The 18355-nt window shown below is 38.0% G+C and overlaps 1 protein-coding gene across 4 annotated transcripts in view; it reads left to right on the top strand.

Moving 5' to 3' along the window:
• The window catches only part of LOC133533011 (fatty acyl-CoA reductase wat-like), a 46666-nt gene extending 33786 nt beyond the window's left edge, over window positions 1–12880 (top strand). For all 4 annotated transcript variants that reach the window (XM_061871920.1, XM_061871921.1, XM_061871922.1 and 1 more), the window contains 11 exons: window positions 1186–1308; window positions 1488–1613; window positions 1970–2115; window positions 2738–2847; window positions 4195–4272; window positions 5630–5750; window positions 6294–6419; window positions 8750–8869; window positions 9587–9716; window positions 9935–10062; window positions 11726–12880. In XM_061871920.1, the coding sequence (XP_061727904.1) occupies window positions 1186–1308; window positions 1488–1613; window positions 1970–2115; window positions 2738–2847; window positions 4195–4272; window positions 5630–5750; window positions 6294–6419; window positions 8750–8869; window positions 9587–9716; window positions 9935–10062; window positions 11726–11813 (1296 nt within the window). In that variant the 3' untranslated portion in view covers window positions 11814–12880. The remainder of the gene's footprint in view (window positions 1–1185; window positions 1309–1487; window positions 1614–1969; window positions 2116–2737; window positions 2848–4194; window positions 4273–5629; window positions 5751–6293; window positions 6420–8749; window positions 8870–9586; window positions 9717–9934; window positions 10063–11725) is intronic.
• The last annotated feature ends 5475 nt before the right edge of the window (window positions 12881–18355 follow it).

Genomic DNA, 18355 nt, shown 5'->3' with positions numbered 1-18355 from the left:
AACCCGGGACCATTGGCTTCATAAGCAGGGTCACTACCAACTAGGCCAGACCAGTCGTCAGAAAAGTAAATTTAGTAAAATTTTAAGGTTAATTTAGATTTTAAGTTTTGTCAACATCATGTTATTACACCTTATTATGTTCATCTGTTTGCAACGCTGGCATTGAACCATATTTGTTTATTGCACTTGATGCTGAATCAATATGTGTCAATTTGCCCGTAGGGCCATTGACGACGTTGACATAAGACGCAAGTGTTTTCTTTGACATGGCCGTGTCATGTTTAAGGTTGTCGGTAAATATGTCAAGGTAATGTGGGTTTTCCTTCTAGGTAAAAGGTAGTAGGTACAGTCAGCCGCAGAGTAACTAGTTAAGTTCGATTTTATTCCTATAAAGTCGTATTGACTTTAGATTAGATTAGATTATTTATTTCATGAAAAACATTACATAAGAAATTTGCATAGATGTCAAAAATATAATAATTTCTATCATGATCGTCAAAATAAAAGAAAAATGAAAATAATAACAATACTAATGAAAAAAAACTATAGCTCCAATACAATTAGAAAAACAGTAAGTAGGTAAATACTTACAAATTCCAAAATATAAATTTACAATGTCGAAACTTACGAAAATACAAGAACAATAAAAATAAAAACGATAAATTAATAAAAGAACACATACACACACATATTTAAATACACCTTCTTAGTATGTGATGTGAAACGCAAATTAAATGCTGCCTCGAGGTCCAAAAAATCCAGGGCTAAGCACGATTTCGTCGGCAGAATTTGTGAGAAGTTAGCAGGGTACCCCACAGGGAGTCGCGTGTTCTGGTGCCGCCGAGGGAAAATTTTGTCAGTCGTCTTTACCACAACTGCGAAAAGCTGATGGTGATCTGGCTCACAGTGCAAAAGGGAAAGCCGATCTTCTTGGTACTTTTTTTGCCTCAAACTCGACCATGAACGACGACGGTAGCGCCGTCAAATTCTTATGAAGTTTTTACGTATATTATGGCACTCCCACTGTCTGCTTATTCGTTCTTGCTACTCACCCACCTGAGGCAGAATTACTATTCACAGTCATCATAAATTCCAATATATTTATGATGATAAAGAATTGATATGATATGATATAATATAAATACATTTTCCCTTTCTGTACTTATAATATGTGTTTGTTTCCAGGTATTTGACCGACTGAAAAAAGACGTTCCGAAGTTCCGCCACAAAGTGGTGGTGATGCCCGGAGACTGCGAGGCGGTGGGGCTCGGTCTGTCCCTAAGTGATAGACAAATACTTACGGACAAGGTAACAGATTAGAATAGAATGAGCTTTTATTCATATGTGATAAGACATCATACAATTATGCCAAAATTCGCTTATACACGAATTATTTCCGCCATTGGGCTCTTTTTGATCATCGTTTGGTGGGCTAATTTGGCAGTTTTTGGGCTTCGTTCGGTGAGCTATATATTACCCTGTTTCAGGTAAACGTGGTGTTCCATTCGGCGGCCACGGTAAAATTCGACGAGCACCTCCGAGCGGCGCTCGCTACAAACGTTCGTGCGCCGCTACACCTGCTCAGACTCGCGAGAGATATGAAGGACTTGAGCGTAAGTTTTTTGGCCCAATTTTATTTATACCGGTCGAGCATAAGGGTCTTTTGACCTTTTGTCGCAATTTTTTTTATTAATCGGTGGTAAAATACTACCCGACCCGCTTGATTGTTTTTACATAATCCGATCTGATAGAACTAAAATGTATAGGTATCTTTAAACGCGTAATATATTTCCGGGATCTCGAAAAATTGACCTAGCTAGGTCTTATCGAGCAATGCTTGGTCTCCCAGGTACTGTATGTGTTTAAAAAATTAACGCAAAAAAAGGCATCCTTCATGCCACAGGGCACTCGCTAGCAGCTGCATAGGTATATATATATGTAACTGTAATTTCTCATAATGTAATTTTAGGTGTTCATGCACGTGTCAACAGCTTACTCCAACTCCCACCTAGAAGCGGTTGAGGAGCGATTCTACCCGTGTGAAGCCCGCTGCGACCACCTGGAGACGGTTATAGACAAACTAACAGATGAGCAGATTAACCAGATGTTACCCACGTAAGTTCCCAGTTGCATCCTAAAGGAACCCAAGAGGTTCTACCCGTGTCAATCCAGCTGCAACCACCTGGAGACGGTTATAGACGAACTGATACCTGAGTAGATCAACCAGATGTAGCCCACATAAGTTCCCGGTTGCATCCTGAAGGAACACAGTTGGTTCTACCCGTGTGAAGCCAGCTGCGACCACCTGGAGACGGTCATAGACAAACTAACAGATGAGCAGATTAACCAGGTGTTCCCCACGTAAGTATTTTTTAACTATTTCCCAGTTTCATCTTAAAAGAGCATTTAGAGGTATCGGAACTGCGCGAACTCCCGAGTCGACAATTGGCAAGAAGTAGAGAAGGACCGAGAAAAGTCGCGCTGGCTTTTGTTGGAGGCCAAGTCTCATTTTGGGTCACTGAGCCATCGGAGAAGTATCTTAACAGAGCTAGGGAATTCCAAATTGGCGAATGCATTAAAATTTTCCTCAAACTCCCATCTGGAAGCTCATTGGTGTACGAGCCGGGGTTCCACGACCTGAGAATTGAAAGTGGTAGGTACGCTCTTACCGCTAGGCTACCAAAGCTCCCGTCTAATGTAATGTAATGTAAATTATTATATTCTCGTAATATTCCAGCATCCTAGGTCCCTGGCCGAATACCTACACGTTCACCAAAGCACTAGCAGAGAAAGAGTTAAGGAAAAATGCTGGAGACCTTCCTCTGGGCATCTTCAGGCCTGCTATAGGTGAGTAACAGGATTACAGAATGAGTAATTTTATGCTAATTCTTAATGTTTTATGCTAGAGTCTGTTCGGAAAGAGAAGAGTCGTGGAATGTATTGGGCCCCATACATTCCACGACTCCTCTCTTTCCGAACAGACTCTAAACGAAATACACATCAAAAGTAACGGATCTGACTTTAGCAATGTGTCAAAGATAATTTTCAAAAATTACCAAGTTCCCATGAAATGTTCTCCATATTTTTTCAGTACGTTTATTGCCAAACCTTCTTGCAGTTAGTTTCGATTTTTATGACACTTAAATAGACGCCAATGAGTGACGTAAATGTTAAATTAAACAGTCGTCAATAGTTAAGAACGTTGAGTAATAATCCCTAATCTGAACCTTGGAAATATCTTTACTCCATGATCTGAACGGGATTTTTTTTTCTCAAAACAGTTTCCAGCAACTTTCGGAAATAACATAATAACTAATCTATAAAATGCTTGAATTCGATTCTTTACATTTTAATGATAAATACATTACAACAACATACAAAATAGCTATTTTTGTGTTTCACAGTCAAAATTGCTATTTTTTTGTTTTCCCATATGCCCTAAAAATGCCCAATATAACGATCGTTGCTTAAAGTAAGGACGCGAAGCATAAATAATTTCGTACAGTAAGGTTCAAAAGTGCATGGACAAGTTATGAGTGAAATCCTTCATAAATTATCCATGCAAATTTGGACCTGATGGTACATTAGGCCGTACGCCGGCATCATCGGCGAGACAGCAATATAATTCTGTACACGGCGGGAAGAAGTTGATAAAATGAGATAGAAGTTTTTTTTTTCTTAGCCTACTTTAATTTCTCACTGCTGGGCAAGGCCTCCCCTCGTTTTCTCCTATCTGCCCTGCCATTGAATTGGAATTTTAGGGTATATTGTTTCCCATAAAGTTTTAAGTTATAATGTATTGTTTGTCCGCAACCGCATTTCGTTAATCATACTTTGGTTTTTTTCAGAAACGCGTAACTTTTCAGCATTGGCATGACACAAACCTCACCTATCTAGAGGATAACCTTACGACATCCTGAAAAGTTAACGGTTTCAGAGTTAGACTAATAATAATCTGACTATCATTACATGATGACTTTCAATAATTATGTCAAACAAAGGGATCCGGGAATTTGAACTTAAAATTGAATAACACATAAGGTTCAAATTTCTTAAATTTTCTATCTCGACTTCTCAACTTCTCGCCGTGTACGGAATTATGCGCGTGCGACAGAGATAGAAACAGGGGGGTCAATATAGAAAATTCTTTGTGCTTAGCGTCCTTACTTTTACCATTTCTGCACAATTTTTTAGTAACATCGACGGCGAAGGAGCCGTTGGTATGCTGGCTGGACAACATGTACGGACCCACGGGAGTGGCCATCGGTACTGGTGGGTATCACTACTTTTTACAAGCTTTTATTTAACTTGTCCTGTTAGCATGTATGGGACAAATATTGCAAGTTAAATTTGACCCAGTTCCCGGTTTCCGATGAAGCTGAAAATTTGCATACATATGTAAGTCGGGTGACAATGCAATATTATGGTACCATCAAGCTGATCTGATGATGGAGACAGGAGGTAGCCATAGGAACTCTGTGATAAAACAACGCAACCTAATTGTGTTAGGGGTTTCTAGAATTGTCTCGATGAGTATTAGTTGCCTGTGGAAAAAAAGTACAGTCAGAGATAAAAGCTTGTACCTACCAAAAATGAAATTTTTGCCAAAAACTTATTATATTTTTTGATATATATGAGATGAAGAACGACAGAGAGGTATGGAGAAATAAAAACCGGCCAAGTGCGAGTCAGACTCGCGCACCGAGTGTTCCGTACAAAAAATTACGGTTTCCGCAATTTTTCGTTTATCTGTGCTATAAGACGTTGCTTCGTACCAATTTTAAAGATTCTGAGTTCACGGGAAGTACCCTGTAGGTTTTGATTCCCTTGCGAGTGTCAAGAATTTGCGGCAGACAGTAGACCTGAGTATTTGATATAAATTCCAGCTTGATAACTCCACGCGTTCCTGAGAAAAAGGGTCTTGACGGACAGATAAACGGACGGACGGTCAACAAAGTGATCCTATAAGGGTTCCGTTTTTTCCTTTCGTGGAACGGAACTCTAAAAACATGCTGCGCCGACCCCAAAAGATGGGAAAAGGGCAAGCGAATATAATAATATATATGATATAATATATCTTAAGAGAGAAGTCTACCACGTCCATACAAAAAGAGAAAACCACTTCTAACCACTTTTCCACTTCAAATTTTTTTCCATTCTCCATGATTTTTAGTATGTTATTGACACAATGAAAAACTAGGTTTATCGGTTTTCCTTTTTTTCATAATTTGTAATACTAAAAAAAATCATTTTTATTGAAGCGGTACCTAACCTGGAATATATTATGCTGAAGCGATCGGCATCAAAATTAAAGCGATTTTTGTTAAATTAAAGTGATTTGTTAAGATTTAGTTAGTGGAAAACGTTTTCTCCCGAAATGGACTTTCATAGAAAAAGTACCTTTATTTCTTTATTAAGCTAATCTTCCATATGAAGCCGATGGTCCCGAGTTCGAAACCCGCTAAGGGCATGTATTTGTGTGATCAGCACAGATATTTTCTCCTGAGTCATGGAGTATATATATTGTTGTCTTAGTACCCACCACACAAGCCTTCTTGAGCTGATCGTGGGACTTCGTCAATATGTGTACAAATGTCTCAATAATATGTATTTATAACCCTTATTTCAGTAACGGGTATCCTCCGAACTCTGCAATGTGATGAGAAAGTCACAGCGGACATCGTGCCCGTCGACATGACGGTCAACTGCCTCATGGTCGCCGCTGCCAATGTACACAAAACTTACAAAAGGTATCTATGTCCGCATCATCATTCAACTTTCAAGAACTGGGGAAGTACCTCCACCTTAACAGAAAACCGCAGCCAAATAACACTAGACCCTACTCATAGTGTTGTGTACTGCCGGTAAGGTTGCTAGAGCTCAACGAGGGTGCGGAGTGTTAGGGTCGGCAATGCGCATGTAACTCTGTAGGCTACGGAGACTGCGTACCATCAAGCGGACCGCATGCTTGTTTGTCGACGTAGTAAAAAAAAACTTTCACAACACAAAACTTCCACTTTGTGTGTCTTGTGTAGTAGAGGCTTTCCAAGAGATATTAATGGGATCCTCTAGTTTATACTGGCGACGAGAACGTGCCCATTGACATGACGGTCAACAGCTTCATGGTCACCGCTGCTAATGTATGTACAATTTCATTAAAATGTACAATTTGTGTAGGTATTTTTTTACGAAATTCTCAGGTAAATTACATTTTTAGTTTTCCCTATTCACCCCGGTTGGCAGTATCTATTCTTTAACAAATAAATAAATCATTCATCCATTCCCTTGTCCAGGTCACCCCCCGCCGAGCCCCCGATCTTCAACTACGTGAGCTCCGTGGAGAACAGGATCACATGGGGCGAGTTCATGACGCATAATCTCAAGCATATCGACAAGAACCCATTCTCAAATGCAGTGTGGTGAGACAATAATATCATTTACAACTTACTCCTTTGGCACAGGGATCCAAAGTGTGTCTTGGCTTCCAACACTGCTCGCCACTGATCCCGGTCCTGTGCAGTTCCTCGCCAGTCTTCAACCTGGAGCTGGCGCAGATCCGTGTCCACCAAATCCAACATCGATACCTATGCCGACCGGCCGGGCGGCGTACTGACGGTGTCCCCTCAAACGCTCTTCGCCTCTCATTCGCTCTGGATGTCCGAACCACCGAAGCCTTATTTACAACATAACTAAGTCTCAGGAAAACGCCCATAATTTTGAAACTTACTTACTTACTGCTGTGGCGCAGCGACCCGAAGTGGATCTTGGCCTCCGACACCAAAGACCGCTATGCTTCTCTGTCCAAAGCCGTTTCTGTCCAATCGACGGCGCCGAGTCTGAGTCTGGAGGGCGTACTCTGGAGTTCCAAATGGTCGTAATTTTGAAAACATACCTATAATCTAATCATAATTTAGAACCCTTTATGAGTCGAAAATGTTCATACATAGTTTATAACGGACGATATTGGGTTATATTTATTCGTTGATATTGGTATCAGGAAGTCTCTGTTGTACGGAACAGGGTTATGTTTTCAAATTGAGGGGCGTTTTACGAGCTTTGAACATAAAACTTTAAACCCCCAGGAGAACGATCACAACCTCATACATGAGATCTTTAGCATCTTGGCAGATGATTTATGCAGCGTTTGTATGTGAGGGACAACGTCTCTCGTGGCCGTATAAGCCAATGCGGGACCGGCATGTGACCACATTTGTGGCAGCTAAAGGAGGGAGCCATGTCGGCAACAACTTCAGGTGGGTTGTGCCTCTTCGGGCAAGGTCTTGGTACCAGGCGTTGTCGTGAATTTCGCGACCTTTCGCGATGGCCCCCTCCATCTATCGCGATCTGACGCGAGATCCTCTTCCTCATCATCATCATCACATCAGCCTATTATCGCCCACTGCTGAGCATAGGCCTCTCTTCTACTACGCCACTTATCCCGGTCCCGAGCCAATCTCATCCAGAAGTGACCCGCAGTCTTCCGAATGTCGTCCATCCAACGAGCCAACGGACGCCAGGCACTCCTTTCGTCTGAAAGCGGCCACCATTCCGTTAGCATTTTGGCCCACCTGCCATCACTCTGTCTGGCAAATGCCGGTCTCACATTGGCATATACAGCCATGAGATCCTCCTAAGAGTCCCTATCTATGTCAAAAGAGACCATGTCACGTTTCACGCAGTCCTTAAAACGCAGCAAGGGTTACACAACTTCAAATTCTGTGTGGTAAAGACAATAACATCATTTATGACAAAACTAAAAACTCCGTGGAAAACGACCAGTGGAGCATGTTCATGACGCACACGCACAACCTCAAGCATGTACAGTCAGCATCAAAAGTAGCGGAAGAAACAACGCGCCAAAAGTATCTAATATTCCGGATAACTTTTCCAAATATAGATAAATTTCTAAAATTCTCGTTCAAAAGTACATCTTTTACAGTCTAAGTTGTTCTATATTAAAGACATAACTTTTTGTTAAGCTGTTACCGAATGGTAGGTTACTTATGATGAAACGTTATTTGATCCGCTACTTTTGATGCTGACTGTACACAAGAACTAGGGATATACCGACTATTAGTCGCCGACTAAGAAAAGTCGGGAAAGCCGACATCCGAACACTTTATTAGTAAACTGAAATAAATGCCATATACTAAGAAAAAGTGACCAAAGGCCTCCAGTGCCCCAGGCTGGAATCGAACCAGCGTCCTCTGCTATCGCGGCAGGTGCCTGAGCCACTCGGCCACCGGGGTCACGGCAGCATTGATCAAATTTTTCAAGTATATGCATTTCTTGCTGAAGGCTTATGGCGCCCCCTAGCCATCTCTAAGGTAGAACAGTATGGTTCATACCTTCTAACTGGATCAACTCAGGTGATACCGAGCTAGCGAGAGAGATGGCGCTGCCAATCAATACTATTGGAAGTATTAGAACAAATCAAATTAAATTATTTTCAGAAAAAAAAAATATTTTTTTTTACTTTATTAGTGACAGAAAAACAGGACAAAAAATATAAACAGCCAATATTTACCATATGCATTATAAAAATCCATACAACCGAATTGATAACCTCCTCCTTTTGAAATCTTGAAGTCGGCTAATAAAATAACTATTTAGGGCGCATACGAATACTTTTATTCATTGTTATTGACCGTGTGACCGCTTTTGTAAGTTTATCTGGCTGTTTAATTCTCCTCTCTGCAACATACGGAATGCAAATTGGAAATCCATAATTATTTTTCATAATTTTCAGGTACGTATCACTGACGCTGCACAGGTTCGCTTTTATGAACCAGCTGTATATTATCTTCTTGCATCTTCTGCCAGGAGCGCTGGTCGACGCGTTGGCTGTCTGTCTAGGAAGGAAACCAAAGTGAGTCTCTAAAAGCCGGCCAAGTGCGAGTCGGACTCGCACAGGAAGGGTTCCGTATCATTATCTATAAAAACGGTCACCCATCCAAATACTGACCCCGCCCGACGTTGTTTAACTTCGGTGATTGGATGAGAACATCTAGATTGGAAAGAAATATTTATTTTATTCTGTTTTTAGTATTCGTTGTTATAGCGGCAACAGAAATACATAATCTGTAGAAATTTCAACTGGCTAACTATCTCGGTTCATGAGATACAGCCTGGTGACAGACGGACGGACGGACAGCGGAGTCTCAGTAATAGGGTCCCGTTTGACCCTTTGGGTACGGAAACCTAAAAATCTGGGGTTTACAAACGTGCAAAACTTAATAGCTATAAATAATAAATAAATATTATAGACATATTCTTACACAAATTGACTAAGTCCCACGGTAAGCCAAGAAGGCTTGTGTTGTGAGTACTCAGACAACGATATATATAATATACAAATTTTTAAATACATAGAAAACAACCATGACTCAGGAACAAATATCTGTGCTCATCACACAAATAAATGCCCTTACCGGGATTAGAACCTAGGACCATGGGCTTCATAGGCAGGGTGACTACCTGACTACGCACTAGGCCAGACCGGTCGTCATATATGAATAATTATTAAAACGTGAATTATTAGAACGGAATTCTTCACAATAAGCTAATGAATCCTTTTTTCTTTCAGGATGTTGAAGGTGTACCGCAAGATCCACAAGTTCTCTTCTGTCCTATCCTACTTCTGTACGCGAGAGATACGGTTCTGCAACAGGAATATAAGAAATATGTGGGAAAGCACGCCAGATGACGATAAAGAGGTAGACACATTATCAGTTCATTTTTGTTTTGGCTAAAGAATCCCAGTAGTTACCACTGGTAACAACTTGGTGGTAACTAGTAGAAATAACCCGTTGTTATAAATCTAACACTTGTTTCTGCTATAGTGACGTCACTCACGAGGGAGAAATGGTGGTCGGCGTTTTCAGATAATAAAACTACGATTTTAATTTTGATTTTTATTATTTTATTTTTCTAGATATTTCCGTTCAGCATGGCCGAAGTGAGCTGGGAGCAGTATTTCCAGCAGTATCTCATCGGAATCAGGCGATACATGTTCAAGGAGAGCGACGACACGTTACCGCAGGCGAGGATCAAGTGGAGAAGGTATTTTTTTATCAGTTAATAAACAAAGCCTCAGAGACTTGAACTCGCGACTCCACATTTCCACTCGTCAATGCTTATAAATGTTTCGCCATCAACGATTAAGTGTCCGTAGCTCAGTTGGTAGAAAGGCGGTGTCATGGGCGTAGGCAGGTACAGGCAGTACAATGTATACCTCCGGCGATATCAACTACCCCCCCCCCCCCGTTTCACTAGCTATGGTAGTAACGTTTTGAGTGATGGCACCATAACCTTTGGCCTAGATGCTCTAATAGATGGCGCTACTTTTTGATATTTAACCCTTCGTGAGTCAGACGCCATTTTGTACCTACGTATGTCGTTCTCCCGCTGCTGTCAGGAAGAAATATTGGCTTGTCTGCAGGTGGGAATTTTACGTACTCTTTCTTGACGGAAAGTTGAGTGCCATTAATTAGTTCTGTACTGCTCTGACATATACCAATGCTAGATCATTACTATCATTAGACAAGGATAGCCTACAGCTGGTCAGTATCGTCAACTTACTTTTAGGCTTATAGAAACTTCATAATTCCGTGTTTAATTTGAAGATGGCGTGTAGGCTCGCCCAGCCGCTGACAGACGCGGCAAAATTTATAAAATGGAGGCCGTCAGACGTGGTCATTTTCTTTTCCTCCCGCTGCGGAAGTTCGGCACACGAAGGGTTAACACATATCAGTGAAAAAATAAGGATCAAAGTCAAATGGCGTTCTAAAAGTTTTAATCTTGCGTCGAAAGATGGCAGTAAATTTACTATGGCTACAAAGTTTTCTTTGACAATACACCTCTATTTCAAATTCTCTTTGCTACGAATCTAACGCCAACAAATCGCATGCGATTTTTGAATCATTGGGGCTTTTGATCGATCGACTTTAAATATATTAAAACGGGTCACTCACGTAGTTAAGTCGAAGATTGCTAGACATGTTTTGCTCCATAACGTGTGGCTTCAATGGGAGCACGCGTTGGCAGATCGATGCAGGCTCGTTCACAGTAGTTATTAATTGTGACGTTATCTATTTATTTTGGTATTTTCTTCGCGTTGGTGTGGTGCTAAATTGTGTTTCACTCGGTAGCACACTCACAACGCTTAAGATTCCACTTTACGTACCACTTGCTTTGCCCGTGGTTCAATTTTGGAATCTTTCGCTTATTCCCGTATCCGGATCCCTTTGTTTGACATAATTATTGAAAGTCATAATGTAATGATAGTCATATTATCATTAGTCATAACTCTGAAACCGTTAACTTTTCAGGAATTTCCTTAGATTATCCTATAGATAGGTTAGGTTAGGTTAGGTTTGTTTTATGGCAATCCTGAAAAGTTACGCGTTTCTGTGAAAAACCAAATTATGACTAACGAAAATGCGGACAAACAATACATTATGACTTAAAACTTTATGGGAAACAATAGAGACCCTCTCGTATCAATATTAGGACGAGAAGTTAAACAACAACTGTGACATTATCTATGAAAAGGGACCTTATGGTCGATGGCGCTTCCGCCGTCATAAACGATGTTCCGTTGCAAATACAACGCTGCGCGTAGCAGTGCGGCGTAAGCGCCATTGACAATAAGGCCCCTTTTCATAGATAATGCCACAATTTAATACAGGTTCACATAATTATAATACCGTTTTTTTTGTTTCAGACTGTACTACCTTCACCAGTTAGTAAGGCTAATCTTCTCTGCTTTAGCCCTCTACGCTCTATGGTCCATATTAGACGCACTATTTTAGAACCAAAGAGTCATCGTTATCGTCTGTGGTAGGAAAAGTGTAAGACAAAATTGTGGTTCCGAGTTTGACAGTCTAACTTAGTCTGGAAAACCAGTTTTGTCAGAAAATAGAGGTAAATTTAAAAAATATAGACGTAATCGTTGAAATTACCATTGCCATACTAAATTTCAATTTCGAGTCTTTTTGTACTGATTGGTTTAATAGAAGCATAGAAAAATAAGTAAGCATAGACAAGACTGCTCACTTCATACAACGGTTTTGTTACCAAAATATTATTATTTTGTAGTCTACATCTAGCGTCAAGTAGCGGAACTCTCAGTACTGCTACCCGACAAAAGATATCGCGGCAAACAAAAAGTCTAATGCTCAATGATTTTCAGCTAATATTATAACCAGAGTAAGCGTAGGAGTTGAAAATAGAGTTCCGGTTACTCTGGTTATAATATTAGCGGAAAATCGTTGAGCAATAGACTTTTTGTTTGCCGCGACATCTATTGTCGAGTAGCAGTACTGAGAGTTCCGCTACTACTCTTGGTCTTCTTAATTCTCTTTGGCATAGTGCTCACTACATACATCAGTTTTCTTACCAAAACGCGGGTTATTTCGCAGTCGACATCTAGCGTCAAGTAGCGGAATTATCAGTACTGCTAGTTGACAATAGATGTCGCGCTATGCTTACTTATTTCTCTATGGCGGAAAGGTTCAAATTCCCATATGAAATTTTTAATAATTCTTTAGAACAAAATAGCATTCCGATATGTACAGATAATATTATGCATATATTTAAAATATTTTTAAAAACTTGATCATGAATGTTGTATAGATTATTTTAAGAGTTAAATAAATATATTTTATAAGCATTCTGTACCTACCTAATGTTAAACAATATAATAAACTATTTTGATAAATGTGATTAAGTCAGTTAATTTTAAATTTTATGAAAGTTGAGAGTAGGGATAGTTTTGTAAATATAGTTAAGAGTATATATATTTTTATATAATACAGTATTTGATTAAGCTACAATATACTTATAAAGGGTTATAATATAAATAAACATAATACCAAAATGTGTTTTATTCTGCAGTGCTTTCGAAGTTGTATATTAATATTTGTGATATATTATCTATGAAAAGGGAACTTATTGTCGGTGGCGTTTACGCCATTATCAACGATCCTCCCATATTATAAACGCCGCGCTACGCAGTGCGGCGTAAGCGCCATCGACAATAAGGTCCCTTTTCATAGATAATTTCACATGTGTCCAAAAGTGTAATTCACACGCTAACATCATTGGTAAAAGTTAGCAAATATTAGACATTGTAACACAAATTGACTAGTCCCATGGTAAGCTCAAGAAGGCTATGGTTGCGGGTACTCGGACAACTATATATGTAATATATAAATACTTGAACACATAGAAAACATCCATGACTCCGGAACACATCTGAGCTCATCACACAAATAAGTGCCCTTACCGGGATTCGAACCCAGGACCATCGGCTTTATAGGCAGGGTCACTATCCACTTATTTTCACTTCCAACAGCGTCAATAAATAAAACACGAAATTTTCATACATTTTTATTAAAAAACAAAAATTTGCACTAAACATACAAGGCTGAAAATACATTTGGAATCAATACAAAATACACAGATAAATAATAAATTAGTTACAAAAATACACTAGAAAAACAAAAATAATTATTGTGAAAAAACAACTATATCCTTAAAGCATACATTTACAAATTAATGTAAACACTCGAAAAAGCTTAGAAATCTATATGCATATGAGATTCTACAAAGGTTATCAAAACTGTGGCAGATAGTAATCGTCATAATAGTTAATAATACAGACTTAAGAGATTCATTAATGTTACTGAAATACTTACAAAAGAACTCTTACGAACCTTGATAGAAAACTTAAACTAACATTTGATAAATAGAGAAAAATCATCGTAATTTAGTGAGTTTTAAGTGGTTTTTTTAAGAGATGACGCGATAAATGTCATCTTTGCTGACTGATATTAGAATAGACGCAAAATCAAATACCTTTGTTTCTCAGAGATGTTCTAAATTTGAATGAAATTGAGGTATCGGTATAATGTAAAGTTCAAATTACGATACACCCACAGATACTGGTTTGTTAAGAGGGGAAAATAGCTTGTCGAATGTAACGAAATAACGGTAATATCTTTATGAAATTCCATTTCAGGAGAACGTTTTCCACTAACAAAATCTTAACACATTGAGTGCCGGGAACCCGCTCGGCGGGCGCCCTGTTCGTAGTCGCTTTCCTCTACAAAGCGGGAAAACGCTAGAATCGGCTACGCGTGTAGCGCTACGAAAACGTTGGCAGTGAATGCGTTTTGATTTTGATGTCTATCGCTTCAGCATTATATAATCTAAGTTTATAGGTGTCCCGTTTTAATAATAATAAAAAAAAATGTTTTGCTAATATTCAAAAAGAAGAAAACCTATAAACCTAGTTTTTCATTGTGTCATTAACATGCTAAAAAATTATGGAGAATGGAAAATATTTAGAAGCGGAAAAACGTTTTCTCTTTTTGTATGGATGTTCACGTATACTTCCCTCTTACTACAGGCCGTTAGCTTATCGTTTCTGAATATATTATAGGAAGTTTATGATATGGGTGTATATAAAATTTATAAAATCTACATTTTTGAAATTGCGATGTATATCAAAACAAACCCAACATTATTCAGGACGGTCTCTGAGGTATTTGCTAGAAACTCCAGGTACCCTCAGAATCTCTTTCGCAAATACTGCCCTAATGCGTAAAAGTGTGTTCTGCTTAGCTAGTAAAATTTATAACAAATTGCCTGTCAATTTTAGAATGTTACCCCTAAATCAGTTTAAGCATAAACTATTGTCATTTTTAATTAAAAATTGTTTTTACACTATTTCTAAATTTTTGCTGTATAATTTTAATGCTTATGATTTGACATGACTTTCAATATTAATAATAACTAGGTATTTATGTAGATTTCGCATGTTAGTATGTAAGGAAATTATTCAAGTTTTTGTACGCCATCAGGCAGGGTATAGTGATACACATATTTATTTACCACCACTGTAATCAGTTTGAAATACCTATACTCACGAATAAAAACACTTTGAACTTTGAATAAAGCTCTGGCGTTCGCGCTCTTTAGCGATAAGTCCGCCTGTTGTCACCTCTGTCTTCATGTATTATGTGTGTCTCTGTAAATGTTATTTGGAGGTGTGTGATGTATTGTATTTTAAAGATGTATTTTTCTCCATTTATCATAAAGTCTTTAAATTGGATGGAATCAATCAAAATACAGTCAAAATTATGTAAATCTAAAGCTTTTCTTTTTCCCTTATAAAAATAATACAAAATCGAGAATCTCCCTCATATTAAAATTCTAAATTACGAAATATATAATACAATGTTAGAATTCATTTTATAAATCAACACAGGAATGGTATTTTGGAAGAATTGCTACCTATTTCATATTATCTATGATAAGATAATTATCTATACGCAAAATAGTGGCAAAAAAATACTAAATACATGTTAAAAATAATTTTGGTAGTACAAAAAATCACATACTTACTGAACAATAATTGCATATTTCACTCCATTGTACAAAAACTATTATTCACTTATTTTTAAACTTATTCTATAAGTATAATTAATAATAATAGAGAATGTTCTTCCCTAGAATTAATAATTATTCCTAGTACACCGACCTCTCTTTTCAAGTATTTTTGCTTAAATATATATTTTTATACTATAAAAGTGCGCGTAAAAATTGTTTTGCACGTATACTTCCATATTATAAGAAAAATCGTTCTATTCGTCGTATGATATCTGTGGAATAGTAGATTACCACCAATCAAGAACCAAAGGATGAAATGGTGCATTTCACACGAGTTAAACACTCTACTTTTCATTTCGAATACGAAGAAAGTAAAATACATGTGCTTTGAAAAATATGGCTAAGTATAAACTTCAGTCAGTTAATTAACAATTTAGGTAAAAATATCGTTATTTATGGAATAATCGAAATGTAAATTGTACAACAAATCCATTTAAAAACAAAATTTTAATTTCTTATTGTAAAAAAAGAAAAAAAAACTTACTTAGAAAATACAGTGCTCTAGAGCAGAAACGTTTCATTTTCTGCACACTTTATAGAACAACAACGACCCACTTTCAGAGCATGAGAAATGAAAACGATTTTGTGACTTTTTTACTAGCAAATTATAATATAAAAATGGTACTTACGGCGTTAATTTCTTTTCTAATTTGAAATCCTAAGGGCCAAGTCCCACATTTTCACAATGCCAAGTCCTGAATAAGCTGCTTGCCACTTATCTGACGAATAAAGTCATCGTTGGCGTTTCACAATCTTCAAATAAGCTTAAAGCCCGACTAGAAATATATGATCATTGTCAGGAGGGCGCTGTTATTCTCATGTATAGGGTGACAGTTCAGTTTAGTATGAAAAATTTAGTTCCTATGAAATTCCGCAATATGGCGCGTGATCATATATTACTGGTCAGGCTTTAACTGGTAGAAATACCTTTACCACTTAAGGTAGTTTTATCTGGCGGTTAATTTATTTGTTAATTAGCTATCCAATTCTTGGACATTGTGAAACAGAAGGCCTACCGTGAACCACGTTCGACGTGTTGCCTCCCTGTCACGCTTACGTACGAATTTACAAGTGCGACAGAGAGGCAACACGTCGAACGTGGTTCGCGGTAGGCCCTCTGACCCTTAATGATTACTTTTAGAGCCTGGGGTTAACTTGAGGTTTATGGTAGCTCTGATAAACTAATATTCCGGAGTTAGATTAGTCCAACTTTAATAATATTATTTAGAGGTCTGCGTATATACTAGGTACTATGTATAAGCTTTTATAGAAATGCGTGTATACTACATATCAGTCACGTGCTATAGGCAAGTCAACTAGACTTCAAATAATAAAACCTACTTCCAAATGTTGTCAAATGACAATGACAATTGTCTTCTGACAACATTGGATTGTCAAGTGTCAGTTATTTTGAGAACACCTTAAAGGCCTAACATGGGGTCTAATATCTAAATATTTAATTTGTGATATCAACTTTTATGAAGTTCTAGAAATGAAATTTATTAATTTGTCATCACTGATCAATACAAATACATAATTATCATCTGACAACATTGGGTTGTCAAGTGTCAGTTATTTCGTGAACGCGTTAAAGGTATAATATGGTTTGAAACTGAAATTTATTAATTTTATTAATTTCGAATCACTTTTCAATACAAATACAAAAGCACAACCATCATTACATTACCTAAAGGTTGTCTGGAAGAGATCGCTTTTTAGCGATAAGACCGCCTGTTGTTTACCTCTTCTTTATGTGTTGTAATATTTGTACTGTTTCTGTATTGAGGTGTGCAATAAAGTATATTATTTGTATTGTATTGTATTGTACATCTAGAATTGTATTAGGTGTGATACAAAAAAATACAAGTCATGCGAAAATTCTGGTTTACGTAATTTTATACTACTGGCCCTTGAACTAGTAGTATAAAATAAGATTTTATGTATTCGTTTAAAAAAAAACTTTATAATTAGGCTCTAGTTGCCATAGAATAGAAAGCAGATAATTTAATATTTTTTTTGAGTATATTAATTTCTCTGTAAATGGCACTGTTATTGGTGTTTTGGTGAATTATGCAAATATAAGACACTTAAAACGGCGTTTGACGTTTGTCAAAATGACAACCCAGATATGACTCTGAAATAGTCAATAAAAACTGTGTCAGCTGCCACTTTCCTTTAACCCTTTGAACATCAAATATCAACCTTTGTGCATGTGAATAGGAAGCGTGCATGAACTGTAGGAGGCAGCACAGGAGCCGTCAGATTTTTGGCGCGAGGTGTAAATGTGATGTTTATTGTTCCGATGTAGCCCACAAGATGGCAGAACCTACAACTATGCACAAGAAAACACGTGACGTGTAAATGTACATGTTTATTGTTCCGATTCAGGCCACAAGATGGCAGACACTCCAACGCGCACGGTCCCTATAAGCTTCACTCACGATAGGCGTGGCGTGCAAAGGATTAAAATAGTACATTACGATACAAGTGCGAAAAATAGGAAATTCGAAACGAGTGGCGATAAATTAAAACACGACCGAAGGGAGTGTTTTAAATCGACACGAGTTGCGAATTACCTATTCGCACATGTATCGTACAACGTTTTACAGTACATATGGCCCTTTAAATGTTCGACACAGTAACGTAATATGCTACTTCTCGCACTAGTGCTATAAAGTAGCCCCATATGTACTGTAAACGATTTAAACAGACGGGGTGCCCAAAAATACCTGCACACGGTCTTTCGCTTGAGACGAAAGTGGAAGATCTGCGCGAAATTACCTTTTCATACAAACGTAGACGTCATTTTAATATTAACATTATTGAAAATATTTTGACACTATTTGTATACAACAAAAACCACAGCTATGGCTCTACGTTTGATTTTTTTAGAATTTTT

Source organism: Cydia pomonella, chromosome 28 (assembly GCF_033807575.1).
Source record: "Cydia pomonella isolate Wapato2018A chromosome 28, ilCydPomo1, whole genome shotgun sequence".
In the NCBI taxonomy this organism is placed as follows: domain Eukaryota; kingdom Metazoa; phylum Arthropoda; class Insecta; order Lepidoptera; family Tortricidae; genus Cydia; species Cydia pomonella.
Note: the sequence above shows the minus strand (reverse complement) of the source record. Positions and strands in the feature narration are given on the sequence as shown.